Source organism: Bufo bufo, chromosome 5 (genome assembly GCF_905171765.1).
Source record: "Bufo bufo chromosome 5, aBufBuf1.1, whole genome shotgun sequence".
Taxonomy (NCBI): Eukaryota; Metazoa; Chordata; class Amphibia; order Anura; family Bufonidae; genus Bufo; species Bufo bufo.
In genome coordinates, this window is record NC_053393.1 from 43,601,740 (window position 1) to 43,621,311 (window position 19,572).

The 19,572-nt window shown below is 41.1% G+C and overlaps 1 protein-coding gene across 1 annotated transcript in view; it reads left to right on the forward strand.

Moving 5' to 3' along the window:
* The window catches only part of FAM83A (family with sequence similarity 83 member A), a 41,425-nt gene extending 24,930 nt beyond the window's left edge, over nt 1-16,495 (forward strand). The window contains exon 4 of the mRNA XM_040433033.1: nt 13,598-16,495. Coding sequence (XP_040288967.1) covers nt 13,598-14,147 — 550 coding nt within the window. The 3' untranslated portion in view covers nt 14,148-16,495. The remainder of the gene's footprint in view (nt 1-13,597) is intronic.
* The last annotated feature ends 3,077 nt before the right edge of the window (nt 16,496-19,572 follow it).

Consider the following 19,572-nt stretch of genomic DNA (forward strand, 5'->3'; position numbering starts at 1 on the left):
AAGACACCATTGTTATAAATAACACATGATAGGTGGCCGCCTCTAAACAGATGGGGCCTAGGAGCTCCAAGGTGCACCTCTGCCCACGGCTAAATGTAAATATGTATGTGCTCGGCATGGGGTCACATTAGACAGCATGTGACATCAACCAAAATGCTTATGGCTGGTGCTACTGATAAGGAACCTTGATGGGAATTTCTATGGGGCTGTCTTATGTTTTGGGGATCTGGGGGGGGTACTATTTCTGCTTATTGTGAGCAACTAGTAGGTGTAAGGAGTCTTATTGGGCCATGCAATGCTCCACTGTGAAAAAAACTTTCCAAAAAGGGAAGAAAACTGAACCTATCATAATACCCCCCGATCCTGACAAAGGCTTCTCACCCAGTAAAGGGGTTGTCCAGGTTCAGAACTGAACCCGGGCATATCCTCATTTTCACCCTTCCAGCCCCTCTAACATGAGCATCAGAGCATTTCATGCTCCGATGTTCTCCCTTGCCCTGGGATTGGGCAGGGCAAGGGCTTGTTTGTTTATATTTTCATACTGCTAGGCGGAGGCTTCCGCCTAGTAGTGAGCCCGGTGACGTCACCAGGGCTGTGTAGGCGGGCTTTAAAGCCCGCCCATCAGTGTCGGTGACGTCACTTGGCTCACTTCTAGGCAGACGCGTCCGCCTAGCTTACCCTATGGGGAGCCTGGTATGTCACCGCATCTCCATAAAAAGCCTTTTTCCTGCGGGAAAAGGAGAGCATCGGGGCATAAAATACTCCAATGTTCATATCAGGAGGGCCGGAGGGGTGAAGATGGGGATATGTCTGGGTTCAGCTCTGAACCAGGACAACCCCTTTAAGCCAGTTCTCTCTGATGAGGGGCAATCACTCCGAAACATCTAAAGAACTGACTTGGTTCTAATCCTAAATTATGTCTCAAGGCCTGTTTAAAAGGTTAAACATTGACTGATAGCTACCTTCCAACTGGTCGCGCCAGAAGCACAGTTTTCTTTTCTTTTTGCAAAGAAAGCCTAACATACCGTTTTTTGGGGAACATATATTTATTAAATGATTCAGCTTGGATGCAATCTAAGGTCAGAAAATGTCTTATTTTAGCAAATTTCACCATTCATAAATATTCATAAATATACCTATGGGTTCATCATCATTGGACCAATAAATAAGAAATATAATATAGCCAAAAAAAAATTCAATCTCTAGCTGGTCAAAGCACATAATCTGCAGAAAAGCATTTATATACAAAATGCTGAAATAATATACCCCTTTTAGAAATGGATACTGTAAAAGCATATAATCACTGGGAAATATGCCCCAGGGAGACAGGTTAATGGATATAATAGCAGGGTAGGTGATATTGGTATGTGCAGGTCTTATTTATAGAAAACCTAAAGAAGTTCACTGCTAATTAACCCCTAATTGCAATGTTTACTTGGTAAAAGCCAAAGGAGAATATTTTATGTCATAATCTTGGGTCTCCTACCTATGTGTGTATCAGGTGAATAAAGATAAGAAACCGTGAATCCACCACCTGCAAAAACACAATCAAGTCTGTACACCAGAAGTAGAAAAGTGACGTTTTGCTCCAAATTTTGCAAATTTATGCCACACTTTTGTTACATAGTTACATAGTTGATACAGTTAAAAAAAGACATAAGTCCATCAAGTTCAACCAAGGGATAGGTGGGGACGCGAATCCCAGAAAGGAAGTGAGACTTAGATTTCTACACGTTTTCATAAACATTAATGTTGTTTACTTTCAAGAATTCATCTAAACCCTTTATAAAACTGTCCACTGTTCCTGCTGTGACCACGTCCTGAAGAAGTCTATTCCACAGCTTCACAGTTCTTACAGTAAAGAAGCTTTGACGCTTCCAGGGACTGAACTTTTTCTTCTCCAGTCGGAGGCAGGGCCCCCTTGTATTTTGAGGGCGTTTTACATGGAACTGTTTTTCACAGTATTTTTTGTACGACCCATTTATATATTTGTATAGGTTAATCATGTTCCCCCTTAGACGTCTAATAAATGTAATTCTTTTAATCTTTCTTCATAACTATACCCTCCATGCCCATTCTCAGTTTAGTCGCTCTCCTCTGTACTTTTTCCAGCTGCAGGGCATCCTTTCTATGGACTGGTGCCCAGAACTGAACTGCGTATTCCAGATGAGGCCGCACCAGCGCTTTGTAAAGTGGTAGTATTACATCCCTGCCCCACTAGTCCATGCCTCGTTTAATGCATGACAATATCCTGGTGGCCTTAGAAGCAGCTGATTGACATTGTATGCTGTAATTTAATCTACCATCTACAAGGACAAATCCTTCTCTACAAATGACTCTCCTAGTGCTACATCACCTAGGATATATGAAGCACAGAGATTATTACTACCAAGATGCAGAACTTTACATTTATCCACATTGAACCTCATTTACCAACTTGATGCCCAATCACTAAGAGTGTTCAAGTCAGCTTGTAGTTTGTGGACATCTTCCATATAGACTGCACAGTACTACACAGCTTAGTGTCATCTGCAAAAATAGATATGGTGCTATTAATCCTGTCCTCAATATCATTAATAAATAAATTAAATAATAGAGGACCCAGCACTGAACCTTGGGGTCATGACTTATAACCCTGAATCATTCTGAATAGGAATCATTGACCACAACTCTCTGGACACGGTCCTTCAGCCAGTTTTCAATCCAATTACAACTTTTTTCCCCATACCCTCACCACTCTTAAAAAGTGGTGTCAAGGTGGACATGGTTTAGTATGGTAAATACGTTTCTAGACAGAATTATCATTGTGGCTTTTTAAAAAACTTACAAAGAAGTTGCAAAATGAGTCCAGTTAGGGAGCTGGCAGGATAGGAAAAGTGAAGTAGCATGCCCAGACAGTTTAAGGATGCGACAAGTTTATCAAATATTGTGCAATTTTTTGACTCTAAGTCAAAACAAAACTGACTTCAAAAAGTCACTTCTTGGTAGTAAGTCCTCTCCTATGGACTTCACGGGGCAGTGGAGAAAAACGCACCAGTCACAGATCCCAGCTAATAGAACAGGAATTCAGATTGGATGATATAAAGATGACAGAAATTAAATATAATTTTTATTATAGCTGCTCACAATCGGATGTTAACATGGACAGCTGCCCAACTGTCCAACATGAGTTTGATAAGTAACATTTTTTGAATTTTTGCATTCCTGTGAGATAAGCAATTTACAGATTGTCTGGGTCTTATGTTCTACTTTTGGTGGAGATGGCCTGTATAGTGGTTTTGCCAAATGGTCATGGGGCTAATAGATATCTTGCATCTTTACAGCAGATTAAAAGGTTTGCCCCATATGAACAACCCCCATATTAGCACCATTTAAATAAACAAAGCTTTGGCCCCCTTGCCAGGTTCCTCAGTGGATTGTCCCTTTAGGAAGAAAAGCCATTTTTCTCCAAATGTACACTACAAAAAGAAAATACAAAGTTAGTCAGAACATTTGGAGGTAGGGCCACTTCCATTTTGGTTGTGAACTCCTAACTGACCCATCTTTGCCACAGGCTGTTTTTAATGACTGCAATATATAGCTGTAGCCCACTCCCCCTGAATTCACTTGAGGCCTGCTAGCACAGTGAGAGGTAACATACAGAGCAGACTCAATATACATGTGGAGCCTGTTCTCCCTAAATTAATTTGAGGCCTGTTGGCATAGAGAGAGGTATCATATAGAGTAGGTTCCCATCCAGAAAGAAGTCACCTTGCCGTGGTGGATGGGCATGAATGATTTTGATCAAAATATATTTACTAAGTATCTCATTGGTTCAGAGTGCTGTTGCATTGTGTTTGCTTTTACTTAAGTAGACCAATAGGACCAGGCCAGTAGACAGAAGAAATTTTATGATTTTGGCCTCCAACCAAGGTTACCCTGCCAAAATTTCTCCAAATATTGGGCTGAACCATTATATTTCACACCTCCCTATCTCACCTGTCTTAGCTCCGGGGTTCTTCATACTTGAATGACATTACATAACTTGACAGTCAATTTTTCACACTCAGGTAACAGAGAGAAGCTCTTATATCGCATTTTCTTTACTAAGATGGAACCTCGGGCTGTAGCTACGTTTAGGAAAAAAACACTTCCCAGAGACTCGATTCTTGACATTGATAAAAGCACGTTTTTTCACGCATTAAAAAAATTCAGAAATTCAAATTTTTTCAAATCTCACCCGCATCCAGCAGGACCTGTGAAGAGAAACACACTGACCTGCTCCCCACTGCATGTTTTTGGCTACCGAGCTGTTTTACTCCACTCTTGGTTCCCCTCTGTATACTTCCTACACCTGCATGGACAAGTTCAAGTACATCGTTGCAGCCAATGGTCGCCAAGCTGCACATCACTGCTGGGTCACGCGCCGCTTAGGGACATGTCACCATTGAACCCACTCATTGCCTGCAGTTAGTGTGGATGTTGATAGGCAGCGACTAAAAGCGCAGCGCAGAAAGCTCGGGAGCTGGAACTGTGCAGTGAGGAGCAGGTACGTTTCTCTTCACGTATCCTGCTGGCTGGGAGTAGAATTTGAAAAAAAATCCCAGACAAGCCTTTTAATGCTATCTTACATGGACCCTAGTATTATGCCAAAACTATCTCCAACTCACACCCGAAAAAATAAGAAGTTGCGGCTTTAAACTGCTGGCTTACACCATGTGGCCACCGGCGAAATATCACTGTAGAATCCGCGTTATCATTTAGGACATGCACCCCCATGTAATGTCATTTACCCCGTAGAGCAGTGTAAAAAAAAAGACACAAAAAAACTTAAAAAACACCATTACAAAACACAACAATCATTGGCACTTGCGTTTTTTTCAAGTAGGGCCAAAAACCAAGGGATGTCTATAGGACAAAAAATGGGCAGACCCAGAGCATGCAGCAATTTCAAATATCGCAATTGACTAAAAAAATAAATAAATAAATGCAACTCAAGTGTGAAAAAAATTACATTTTAAGAAAACACCTGTGTAATATTTTCCATTCATAAAACACAGGAAAAACACCAGTAAAAAAAAAAAAAAATTACCAAAAACGCCTAAAACAGTGACCAGTTGGACCCAGTTTTCATAGCTGAGTCACAGAGAAGACTACCGCCTGAGCGTGAGGGAGGATGTAGCAGAGCTGAGTTACATGCATGACTGGACATATTCCCCCAGGGCATCTCTGACAAGTGGAAAATCACAAATCAGCTTTGTCTCTACAGCCGGCGTCAGCGCATGCGCTTGGCTCGCTGGGAAGTGACCGCATGACATAGATGAAGATCGACATGCCAAGGAGCTATCACAATGAGGGAGTTTCAATCACCTGCTTGCATCTGTCTCTGATCTGACACCTCAATTATACTGTCACAACAAAAAGAGCTGATGGGAAAATCCGTGTATAATAGACCGTGAGAATGGCGGGCATCCACAAAACATATTGCATACGTGGGTCTGCTTTTTTAGTTGTTGAAACTGTGCCACTCTTGTTGACAGGCTATGCTTGGTATCAGTGTCGGACTGGGGTGCCTAGGGCCCACCAGTAAAATTTATTTTGGGGGCCCACCGTACGGATGCATCCAAATATTACCTGCTCACACAGCAGCAAGATGCTACCAGATGATTGAATATGGGGGTCCCTGCAGTGACTTTGAGAAGGTAGGTCCTGGGGAGAAGAGGACACTGGCAGCTTACCTCTATACCTAGAAGTCATCTCAGCTCTGATCGTGTCTATAATGATAAACTGGGGAGTTTCTTCAATAATCTATCAAGTTTTTTTCTATGAACATAGGCTGGTGCAGGTGCTGTACATTGAATGTATGTATGGAGTGCAGTAAGTCTACTGTGTTATGTGCCACTTGTGCAGAAGTTGGGAGACTAGGGACCCACCTTGCTCAGGGGCCCACCGGGGATTCACCTGTACCCCTGTGGGCCAGTTTGAGCCTGCTTGGTATTGCAGCATTAAAATACATTGAGCTGAACTGCCATACTGCTGGTGGTGTTTCTATGATAATGGAGACCCCTTTTCTAATCCCAGACAAAACCTTTTAAATACCATGATTGGTCAGTAGAACAAAAAAAAAAAACTGGTGATGTCATCAACCGGGGTTTGAACCATGAACATGTAGTCTCCAGGGTCGGTGTTAGCATTTGAGCTTCTCAACTGATTGACTGGACCAGAAGAGATGACAATGCAGGAACCTGGCCCTGTCAATGAAGAAGGAGAGGGAGGGGCTGCCAGAGGAAGCAGTTTGAGCAAGTGTGCTTGGGCCCGCCCTCGGTGCACATGACTGATCATTTACATATGGATTAAAGTAGTCTTTCTGCAGAATGAAGCAAAGGAGTGAATGGTTTACGCAAAAATGGCAGCCAAAGAAAGTACAACTAGTCCCTCAAAAGACAAGACCTTATACAAGCATTTGGTCCTAGTAATAGAATAGTTATAGACTCCAGAATGCCAAGAACGAAATATTAAAAAATAAATAAATCTTATAGTCTTTAAGGGGTTAATGATGTAAAAAAAAAAGTGGAAAAAGAGCTTCCTTCCATGTCTGTGTCCCCATGATAAGACTTCCGTGCCCTGCCCCTCAGTGCTATCCGAGGCGCAATAGTCCTCATGAAAAAGAATCGGATCTCATTTTTTCTCTCATTTTCTAACTAAAAATAAAAGGTGGATTGTGATTGGTCACCACGAGGATCGCTGCCCCTGTGTGGAAAATCAAGTCACTAATATTGTGTATCGTTTTGGCTGAAAGGAAGGATGATTCATGAAATATTTTATAAGATAAAGGCTGGAATGTTCCCTTTATTTTAATTCATAGCTTAAGGTCATTTTAAGACAGGACGATGCCAAAAATTCTAGATCGTACAAGTCGATTCAAAAAGAAAACGTGATGATCTGTTCAAGACATGATAAAATTCAACAATAAAAAAAGTTTTAAAAAAAGTCCAGTCATGTTTAGTGATTGACAACCATCTCCATATTCATGCTCATCAGAGAGCAGACCTCCCAAGTGTCCCTCTTACGGAAGGACAGTCCCTACATTTGACCCAAGTTCCCATGTCCCTCTTGGCTCCTTAAATGACCCTCTTTTAGATCTGAGGTGTCGATTTACATTTACAATGTTGATCCAGAAAGTGTTTTTCTGGTTCCTCTCTGTATATTTGAGTCCACCTTGTATATTATTTTATTATTTGATGGAATTTAGATTTTTATACATTTCTATATTCCAAAAATGTGTACATTATTGTATAAAAAAAACGAGTGGAGTGTATAAATAGGCAGAAAAAATTGATCTTTTGCACAATGGACCGAAAGTGTTCTTTTTGACCGTCCAAAAAGTTGGGAGGTATGACATAAAGTAGGCACAGAAAGAGCAGGGAGTACAACTAAGGAATGACAAGTTCTACTGAATATTTTCCCTCAGGACTATATATCAATCTGCTCAGCTCCTCCTGCTCTATATATGATGCCGTGTAGATTCTATAGCATTTTTATAGTGACAGGTTGTGCCACGATTCATGTAAAAAATGAAAATCAGACATCATATAGTCCATGACAATCTTTTTCTAACAAACCTAGAACCAGCCCTGTACCTCACGTGGATCTAGAGTTCTCCTCATTCATTGCTCCAATTGTTCTTCTAGATTTATTTCAGCCTGGCAGCTCCTGGGGTGTGTCCTTTCTGCTGCAGCTCTCTCCCTGTAACTGCTACAACTTCTAACAGAACAGTTAGTGACAGGTGAAGATTTACACTGAGCACATTCGACCACCTCAATGAGAGGGACAAACAATAAGGAAGAGAATAAACAGCAGGTGGCGCTATACAGATACATTTTATTGAATAACTCAGTGGCTGTACTAAATTTTTAATTACATGGAATTACAAACATATTCAGATCCAGGGGCTGGTTTGAAAAATGTAGCATATGCTTTGTGACACAACCCCTTTTAAGCTTTATGGACACAACAATTTTTTGTTTTATCATCTCCGTCTTCTGAGACCCAAAACTTTTAAATTTTTTGTCTATTTAGCCATAGGAGGGCTTGTTTTTTCTGGGACGAGTTGCATTCCTTAATGGCTCCGTTTTGGGCTGCATAGAATATATGGTATAACGTTCAAATTTTTTTGGGTGGGGAATGGAAAAAAAAAGGAATTTCGACATTGCTTTTGGGCTTTGTTTTTACAGCATTGAACTTGTGGTGTCAATGCCATGTTAACTGTATTCTGCATGGTATATAGGTTTTTGTGTTTTCCTACTTTTTTTTTTTTACCGTTGACGGATCTTTTTGTGGTCTTTTTTTGCCGGATGATTTGCATTTTCCATTGGTAACATTTTGGGGTACATACAACTTATTCATTAACTTTTATTCCTTTTTGAACTTGCGATCAAGTGAAATGCTTCTGTATCACAGTGTATTATGCATATCAGTGGCTCACACACAGCAGACGTGGGGGCCTTCTTTAGGCTATTGATACGCAAAGTTTGTGTCACAGTGGCCTAGCGTGGTCACTGCATTGTGAAGAATATTATAGAGGAACCTTTTCACATTGTCCACAAAAATTTTACAGTGGTTCCGGGTAAACCCTAACTGTTAAATTCCTATAAGGCCATACTAGCGATCAGGTTCCTGTGCAGATTTCTATGCACCACCATAATATAAGGACATACATAAATATACCAATTTAGTGTAAGTAAGGGTACATTCATAGGACAGTGATCAGGAAAAATATAGATGCATAAATAGAAAAAGGGTTTTAAATGATTTAAAAAAAATTGACATGGCAAGTAAAACCTAGCTGGGTCCTAATTTGGTTAATAAAAATAAATCACTATATAAAATATTGATCACTGGGTGAAATTTATGGTTGTCTCTCATCTTTTGAACAGGACTGATTTTAGGGTGTGAAAAAACTAGGCATTTGCCAAGGACAGGAAACCAAGCAGCAAACTAAAACCGTCTCGTGTTATTTAGTAGTATATGGTAGTATTTTTTGCAAACTTACATGGGAAGTATACAGCAATTTTATGTGGGCTTTTTAAGAGAATATTGTTTTGGATATTGCTTGGGCACTATATGGCGGTGCTATGTGGACTGCATTTGGAGAAGGAGGCCTACTTTACGTGGCACCTGGGTCACAATGCTCAGTGTCATGTCACCCCGCACAATTTAGACTCTGGACTGCCAATGTAAACATTATTTATTTTCACATCTTTCAAGCTAAACACCAATTCATCTCCATTTTTTGGCAGCGCAGCTAATTAGTCTCTTTCATCCTTTAATTCAATCTTTCATTTTCTAAATCTCTGTCACCAAGAAATTATTCTATTGACATAAATCAATAAAAATATTGTGAGATTTGGCAGAGACTCCGGCGGTATGTGTCAGGACTGGGTGCAGCCTCTTCAGCTGACGCGGTTAGGCTACTTTCACACTCGCATTTTGTGCGGATCCGTTCAGATAATACAACCGCCTGCATCCGTTCAGAACGGATCCGTTTGTATTATCTTTAACATAGCCAAGACGGATCCGTCTTGAACACCACTGAAAGTCAATGGAGGACGTTTTCTATTGTGCCAGATTGTGTCAGTGAAAACTGATCCGTCCCCATTGACTTACATTGTGTGCCAGGACGGATCCGTTTGGCTCAGTTTCGACAGCAGCGTTTTGGTGTCGGCCTCCAAAGCGGAACGGAGCCAAACTGATGCAATTTGAGCGGATCCTTTTCCATTCAGAATGCATTACAGGCAAAACTGATCCGTTTTGGACCGCTTGTGAGAGCCCTGAACGGATCTCACAAACGGAAACCAAAACGTCAGTGTGAAAGTAGCCTAATCCGTCATCCTTACATAAAACCTCCACTAATTTATGGGTGCACAGTGTGCAGCGTGACTACAAAACATGCACTATCAACATATTCCATCCTTTTCATTCACTAATTTGTGTGAAGTACTTTTCATCGGCACAGTGGGGGGACATTTTATCAAGCTGGAGGAATTCCATAATATGACTGAATCTCCATATATAAAGTTTATATAAACTTTTTGTGATTTTGTTTTACTATATTGTTTTTACATTTTATGAAAATTAAAATTGTAATTTTTTAAATTAAAATAATTTGATCTTTGCTTTTGCTGATCCTGAATTGATCTTCAGCATAGTCTTTCCATGTCTTACTAGGGGGTTAAAAAATACATGTTTAGGTGTTACCATTGCCCATGGCCATGTTTTTGGAGCAGACTTTGGGTGGGTTCACACTAGCGTTAGGGATTCCGTTATAACAGGGTTATAACGGAACATAACAGAATCCATAAGACGGAAGGGCGGATCCAGTTTGCTGCCCATAGACTTGCATTATGACGAAATGCAAAACGGACGCCTTTAAAAGGTATTCCGTTTTGCTGCGTCCTAATAGAAGTCTATGGGAAAACATAACGGATCTGTCTGGGTCCTGTCGACAGGACTTTGTTTTCCGTCTTGCATAATGGGAACCAGACGGATCCGTTATGTTTTCCCATAGACTTCTATTAGGACTGAGCAAAACGGAATGCCTGTTAAAGGCTTCCGTTTTGCCCTTCCATCCTATGGATTCCGTTATGTTCCGTTATAACCCTATTATAACGGAAAGCCATAACGGAATCCCTAACGCTAGTGTGAACCCACCCTTTCTTTGTTATAGAAGCACTGGTGCAGATATGTCCTATTTGACCATTGGTCCATGGGTAGAACCAGGATTTGACGGGCCCACCAGAGGATCCTCCTTTGGGCTCAGACTCATAGTGGGCCAAAGATACAGGAGAAAAAAAAAACATTTGGAGATGCCTTTGGAGCGACCAGTGTCTATTTCTTTGAATCCAAATCTATTAGACTTTATTGATGATATAGGGAGTCTGGGCCCCAAGAATAATTTCCTTTGGTGGGCCCAAGAAACCTCCATGAGTCGGGGGCCATTTATGCTGTCAGAAGTCCTCTCTACTGTATATTATCTCCTTGAAGCTGAATTCCTAAATAATGCTATTATATTGATTCTTGGGTTCTTCATCTTTGTTTACCCTCAAGGGGGATGAATGTGAAGTGGGAGGCAATTGAAGTGTTGATAAGATTATCTCCATCCGTCTCTGTTCCTACATGTTCATAATTACAAGGCATTGACAGGACGACGTATTTTGGGCTTTGACTTTTGCATTCTTGTATCAGGAGTCAGCATATTGAGAAGGTCTGCAATATTTTTTTCTCCTCTTCTTCCTTATTTGTGTTGTTTCATGTGATATTGTGTAGTAGCTCCAAACAGATTTTAAAGTATAGCGGACCAGCGGTCATTTCATTTTTCTTTAATGACAGTGACTGCATTTGTGTAATGCACTGGAGTGTAATAATATTACAGGCTATAGTTACTAGAGAGGGGTCGTTGATCCAGGGAGTTATTCTGATGCCTGAATGGAGTCGGGAAGGAATTTTTTCCCCCTTAAGTGGGAAAAAATTGGCTTCTACCTGAGTTTTTTTTTTTGCCTTCCTCTGGATCAACTTTCAGGATAACAGGGCGAACTGGATGGACAAGTGTCTTTTTTTGGCCTTATATACTATGTTACTATGTTACTTTATTAGGGAACTATGTTAACTTTTATTAGAAAACTGTATACAACGTCAACCCTCCACCGAACACTGAAAACAGCTACTTTTAAGATACAGAGGCAGGCTTCTCAGACTATCTCTTCTCTCCCTTCTCCAGCCCTGCCTCCTTACATGTGTAATATGTTACAAAAAAACTGATATCTCAAGCTTTTCTGCATATTTGATCTGCTGCCAACCCTCCTGTCTATCTTCCCAGCATAAACCAAGGACGCTCTGGAAAGACAGAATGAGCACTGCTACAAGCCACCGGTGATGGCAGCAGATAAAATATGGAAAATCGTAGCTTTTTAGTAAAATATTACACATGTTGGGCGCTAGGGCAGGGAGAGAAGTGGCAGGCTGAGAAGCCTATCTCTGCATCTTTCATTAAGCTGCTTTCATTGTTCAGTAGAGACTGAAGAAGGAATCTCCTTAGCAATGCTTAGTTAGAGGGCTGCTAAGCAGACATTTTACATGCAGTTTTCGAATATAAGTGCACATACAGTAAGTGCTTAATAAAGTTTATTACAAAAACAGTCGATATCCCTACCCCTACACAGTAGAAAAAATTTAATTAAACAACTGCAATCCATCATTCCATATACAAATCCAGGGATGCAGCTATAGGGAGCGCAAAGGAAAGGGTCAAACATCCCTCTACCTTGTAAGAAGACAGCAGTATTTTAAATAGCACACGTTTGATGGAGGCTGCTTAGAATTTGTATTAAAGGGGTATTCTGGTAATTTCAAGTTATAACTATTAGACCGGTGGAAGTCCTACTGCTGGGACCCCATGATCATGAGAACAATTGCCCCATACCTCGCAGGGCCCCTTGAAATGAATGGAGCAGCTGGTTGAACTTGTGCATTGCCGATCCATTCATCTCTATAGAACCTCCCAGAAATAGCCCAGCACTTGTACTCTGCTATCTCCGGTAGTCCTATAGAGATTGGAGCAGCAGTATGCATGCTCGACCTGCCACTCCTGTCGATAGGGCATAACTTGAAATTACCGGACTACCCGTTTGATTGGGGCACATTTTGAAATCATGTCTTGGGCCACCAATAGTGATTTTCCTACCCTAAGAGATCTACTGCAAAGAGTAAAGGGCCACATGGCAGTCATCACCTAAATGATCATTAGAATGAGTGCTCCCAACCTTTGGCTAGTGTAAACATGTGTAGTGATGGAACAAGGAATGGAGATTCGCTCATTTGTCGTTGAGGTTGGATTTTTACGCCACTGCCCAGTAGTGTGCTACACGAATGAGAACCTTGCTATACCTTTGATCTACCATCATCACAGGCAATTTAACTGACTGTGTAAAAGGACCTTAATGCATCAGTTCAGTTGCATCCCCTTCATTCAACCTTTACTGAGCTCCAAGATGGTCTCCATTGACTCATGTGGGGTGTTGTTACAGGAAGGATGCAATATGGTGACTAAATCATTGTGTGATGAAAATGTTTTCAACTTTTTAATATTTCTTGCGTTTTGATTGCTCTGGCTGCGGTCAGTAAATGGAAATTGGGATGCATGGCGGCTCAGTAGTTATTGGCGTCGTCTTTCAGAACTGGGGTCCTGAATTTGACTTCCTGTTTATGTAGGATCCCTCTCACACTCCAATTCATAATTGGTTTAATATGACATTGACTCCGGAGTGTGTCTGCGATAAGGAAGGTAGGACAACTCATAGGACAACCGGGACTGATATGAATAATCACAATGTGTACATCACTGTGGAATAATGAGATAGATACATGTAGAAGCACTAAGATAATGTACTGGTTTTAGTTGCATTCACTTGTACAACCACAATCATGATATCATAAGTGGTGGCCAATGACTCCTCCCTGCTATGGCTGTATGTCGTTTAATCTTAAACGTTCCAAATTTAAGAATAACATCTGTACGCTCTCCAAATGATGACCCTGACAATGTCTTGTCTTTTGTTTTCAGCTTCACATGGCTTTCTGGGCAAGTTCATAGAAACTTTTTGACCAAGTTTACTGGACATGTGGTTGAGTTATTTGATGAGGAGTTCAGACATCTCTATGATTCGTCCAAGCCAGTGATGGGATTAAAGTCTCCTGCCCCAATGAAGCCAGTATTAAGAAGAGAGGGCAGCGCCATGAGCACCATGACAGACAGCAGCACCCAGGAGAGCACAAACACTACCTCGGACCTTCTGAGCAGCTCTCCAGCTACCAGTATCTCCCAACTTTCCCAGCATCCCTCGTCCCCTTCAACTCCAACACCATCCCCAACTATGTCTCCACTTCAAAGGATGAATTCCTTCCATGGATACACCGCCTTGAGATCTCCTCCACCTCAAACCAACTACCAAGTGAACTATTATCAGAGGAGTTATGCACCTGAAAGCCCCACACAACTGTTCAGCAACAATAACAACATTTACCGCTCGATGAGAACCCGTAGAGAAGACTTCACTCCACCATCGAGGTTTACCCAAGGATGGAGATTTTTCTCCAAGCCAACAATGACTTAAGACCTACTATTATTAGGTAGATGCACAGACTGCACTTAAAGAATGCAAAAAAAAACAAAAAACTAACAATGTGCAATGTATATGACTCTATTGTGAAGATGTGCTCCACAAAAAGGAACAATTCTGACATATCCAAAACATCTTAAAGTGTTCGTATAATGTGGCCAAAAAGTATTAATTTGGTGATTTCCCATTTTGTACTTTTATATGTATGCAAAAATGTGTTCTCTTTGGACTGTTGTTGAAAGTCGAGTTTGTAAGTTACCACCATGGGCGCCATGACTATAATATAAGGTCATGACGGTCTGCTCTCTAAGTTGGTACCTTATTTATGAAACTTTTCTATACAGTGACTTATTGTACAGTGACTTAATGACCCATCCAAGTCTTCAAAGTTGAGTGGCAGTATAATGAGTTGAGTGGCAAACCATCTATCATACTGAGTTTGCAATCTTCCACTAACCTTAGCTTGTGTTCAATGAGGCTCATATGGATCATATGCAGTGAGCCCAGGAGGGGAAAGTTAGCAGTTGTGGTAGTGGCAAGGATAGGGGTGGTAGCTCTTGTGATGGCAGTCATCACTCTGGCACTCCCTGGGCTATGCACTGTTGGGAGAGCACACTATTCTTCCCTAAACTTTTGGGTACCCCTGCCTAGGTGGGGTGTCTTTGATGGTGGATGCTTGGCAGGGTGCGAGGCAGGAGGGCAGCTGTTGGCCCAACTAATGGATGGCAGAATCAGTGACCAGGCCTCTTTATTGAATAAATGATTGGAGTTGCAGTACGTAGAGTAGCAATAGGCACAGTTCCGAAGTATGTTACAGAGTATGCTCTTCAATATAGACATGTATAGGCAACAGCAATAATGGTATTAATCCTCCCTGAGTCTCTCTCTAAATATACTTTATAAGCTTCCCAAATAACCACAGGTCTGCAATGCATTCTCATTAACTTGATCTGAAATTCCCAGTCTGCAGGATGAAGAACTTACGATAAATCCGGTTAGTCCATCTCAAAGTGTGGCGGGTGTAGGCAATTATCCCTTTCTGCATCAGTAATGCATTTTGCGATAAACAAGCATTACCTTACTGTCATAGCCCAAGCACAGCCTTCAAGTGATTCTCAACCCTACTCAGGGGTAGTTTTTCAGTTCAGTTGCTTCTCTGCCAACTTTCAGTCTCAGGGTTGAAGGTTCCCTGGAGTAGGCCTAGATTTCAGGAGCTCACTCGTATACTTCCTCACTCTAGGACTGATTAGCTTAGACTCGCTAACCAATGGGGTGGGACCAGCCCATCACCCTGGCATCTGCACTAAGACTGCCAATTTTAACTATATGCTGCCCATACATAACCGTTAGGGATGCACAGTGCACAAGTTAAAAGTAAACACTCTACCAGTGGATTGTTTGGGCAATAAATCACAACATTCAACTTTTTAGTATGAAATTAACTCCTTAGCAGTGATCCACTGGGTCGCTGCACATATACATAATGATCATGCTTGTGTCAAAATTTTGTCACCAAGGAGGTACCCTGGAGAGGCAGTCTCTTGTATATCAGATAACAAAAAATCTTGAGATGATGGTCACCTAGATAGAAAGCTAACTGATTGCTATGTAACCTCATCCCCCAAATCCTGCATAATACACATCAGATCAATGGCAACCAAGTTCACCAATTTTGGTGGTAGTGGCTAATGATAATTGGCATGGAGCAGCCTGAAAGAGAAAGCTTCAGCATACTATACTTCAAAATGCCTGGTCATTAGTACCTTTAGGCGATAAGAGGTGTCTGGTAATGATATTCCCTCTTTCCTATTTAGATAAATGGAGAGGGGGAGGGGGAGTTGCAAAAGACAGCATTTAGCAGTCTCATATGGATTTGCTGCTTTGCATGGGACAATAATGGTCGCCCTATGATTTTTTACTGATGGGACCTTCCCAGTGAGTATTTAGTGTCTCTGCAGCGCCACCACTGGAGTAATGAAGCATTACATGCCTCAAACTTACTGGGCTGTCTGTATAACGTATGGAATGCTTTAAGTCTTTCAGAGACAGAGATGCCCCTGTATAGCGCTGTCTACTTTGATGTGGATGCTCAAAGGGCACCCAGAAATGGGGAATCCTGCACCTTGAGTGGATCCACCAGTCTGTACATTGTACATAGTCTGCTCCTGTTACCTATTAATCACTGTAAGTCAAGAAGTGTTATCACGTGCTCTAACACATCTGGCAGCTAGAAATCCAGCAGTAACGTTCGCTATATTACATAGTAAGAGATATTATGAAAGAAAGGAAATTAAGTGTAAAATAAAATGGAAGATGTTAATGAAATGTATCCTGCGCACTGACCGAACAGTCTGTAAATGATCAGAATAAAATGTATATAGTAAAGTTGTGTTCTCTGTAATTGATTTAATACCCAGGAAGATAAGGGTACGTTCACACAGACAAATTTTCTATCTCAGATTTTGCTGCTAATTTGCCACCCTGCGCATTGCAAAGCTAAAATGAGCGGGAAAGCCGCACCACCTGTCAATTTCCACGCTTTTGTTTTTTTGCAGTACATGAATATTTGGTGAAATCTCTCCCACCTTCCATCCAAAATTCCATAAAAAATGTTTTAATCGCATATCAACAGCCTATATAAGGCTGCGGAAGAAGTGGAGCTGCGTCTTAAAAAGATTAAAAACGACAAATCGCAGAGACCAGATGGCATACCCCCCTGTATCCTAATAGAATGAAGTAATATCATAGCCAGACCCTTATTTCTGATATTTAAGGACTCTATACTGACAGGGAGTGTTCCACAGGATTGGCACATAGCAAATGTGGTGCCAATATTCAAAAAAGGTCCAAAAACAGAGCCCGGAAACTATAAGGCTACTTTCACATTAACATTTTCAATTCCGCTATTGAGATCCGTCATAGGATATCAATAGTGGAAGAAAATGCTTCAGTTTTGTCCCCATTCATTGTCAATGGGGACAAAACTGAACTGAGTGAAACAGAATGCACCAAAATGTATTCCGTTCCGTTTGGTTGCGTCCCCATCGCGGACAGAAAAACGCTGCAAGCAGCGTTTTTCTGTCGCGATGTGGTGCGGAGCAAGATGGATCCATCCTGAAACACAATTTAAGTCAATGGGGACGGATCAGTTTTCTCTGAAACAATAGAAAACTGATCCGTCCCCCATTGACTTTCAATGGTGTTCATGATGGATCCGTCATGGCTATATAAGACATAATACAACCGGATCCGTTCGTGATGGATGCATGCGGTTGTATTATTGTAACAGAAGCATTTTTGCAGATCCATGACGGATCCGCAAATAAACGCTAATGTGAAAGTAGCCTAAGCCGGTAAGTTTAACATCTGTTGTGGGTAAACTGTTTGAAGGTTTTCTGAGAGATGCTATCTTGGAGCACCTCAATGAAAATAAGCAAATAACGCCATATCAGCATGGCTTCGTGAGGGATCGGTCATGTCAAACTAATTTAATCAGTTTCTATGAGGAGGTAAGTTCTAGACTTGACAGCGGCGAATCAATGGATGTCGTATATCTGGACTTCTCCAAAGCATTTGACACTGTACCGCATAAAAGGTTAGTATATAAAATGAGAATGCTCGGACTGGGAGAAAACGTCTGTATGTGGGTATGTAACTGGCTGAGTGATAGAAAACAGAGGGTGGTTATTAACGGTACACACTCAGATTGGGTCACTGTCACTAGTGGGGTACCTCAGGGGTCAGTATTGGGCCCTATTCTCTTCAATATATTTATTAATGGTCTTGTAGAAGGCTTGCACAGTAAAATATCAATTTTTGCAGATGACACTAAACTGTGTAAAGTAATTAACACGGAAGAGGACAGTATACTGTACATATATACTACAGAGAACAGTATACTGTATATATACTACAGAGGACAGTATACTGTATATATACTACAGAGGACAGTATACTGTATATATACTGCAGGGGACAATATACTGTATACATACTACAGAGAACAGTATACTGTATATATATACTACAGAAGACAGTATACTGTATATATACACTACAGAGGACAGTATACTGTGTATATATACTACAGAGGACAGTATACTGTATATATACTACAGAGGACAGTATACTGTATATATACTACAGAAGACAGTATACTGTATATATGTACTACAGAGGACAGTATACTGTATATATATACTACAGAGGACAGTATACTGTATATATACTACAGAGGACAGTATACTGATACAGATGGATCTGGATAGATTGGAGGCTTGAGCAGATAAGTGGCAGATGAGGTTTAACACTGACAAATGTAAAGTTATGCACATGGGAAGGAATAATGCAAGTCACCAGTACATACTAAATGATAAAACACTCGGTAACACTGACATGGAAAAGGACTTAGGAATTTTACTGAACAGCAAACTAAGCTGTAGAAACCAGTATCAGGCAGCTGCTGCCAAGGCCAATAAGATAATAGTTTGCATCAGAAGAGGCATAGATGCCCGTGATGAGAACATAGTCCTACCACTTTACACATCACTAGTCAGACCACACATGGAGTACTGTGTACAGTTCTGGGCTCCTGTGAACAAGGCAGACATAGCAGAGCTGGAGAGGGTCCAGAGGAGGGCAACTGAAGTAATAACTGGAATGGGGCAACTACAGGACGCAGAAAGATTATCAGCATTAGGGTTATTCACTTTAGAAAAAAGACGACTGAGGGGAGATCTAATTACTATGTATGAATATATCAGGGGTCAGTACAGAGATCTATCCCATCATCTATTTATCCCCAGGACTGTGACTGTGACGAGGGGACATCCTCTGCGTCTGGAGGAAAGAAGGTTTGTACACAAACATAGAAGAGGATTCTTTACGGTAAGAGCAGTGAGACTATGGAGCTCTCTGCCTGAGGAGGTGGTGATGGCGAGTACAATAAAGGAATTCAAGAGGGGCTGACTGCTACAGAAGGACAATATTTTATATTTAACTTTCAACCGAACAGTAACGCCGAAATGAAACAGCCAAATATTCTAAAAAAATATGTTTTCCATGATTATTACATTTTTTTTAACGGAAGTGTCCCTTCTAAACCAACATAGAAAAGGATTCTTTACTAAAAGGGCTCGTTCAGACGGCTGTATGCTGTCCACAAAAATGCGAATCCGTTTTTTGCAGACAGTTCGGTGTGATTGCAAAAAAAACTATTGCATTTCGCATTTTTGCGGACCCATAGACTTTAATGGGCCCACGTCCTGATTTTCACTGACAAGTATAGGACATGTTTTATTTCTTTTGTGGAATGGAAGAAAAGGGCCCCATAGAAGTGAATGGGTCTGCATCTAATCTGCAAAAAAACGGATCCGCATTTTTGCGGACAGTATACAGCCGTCTGAATGAGCCCTAATAC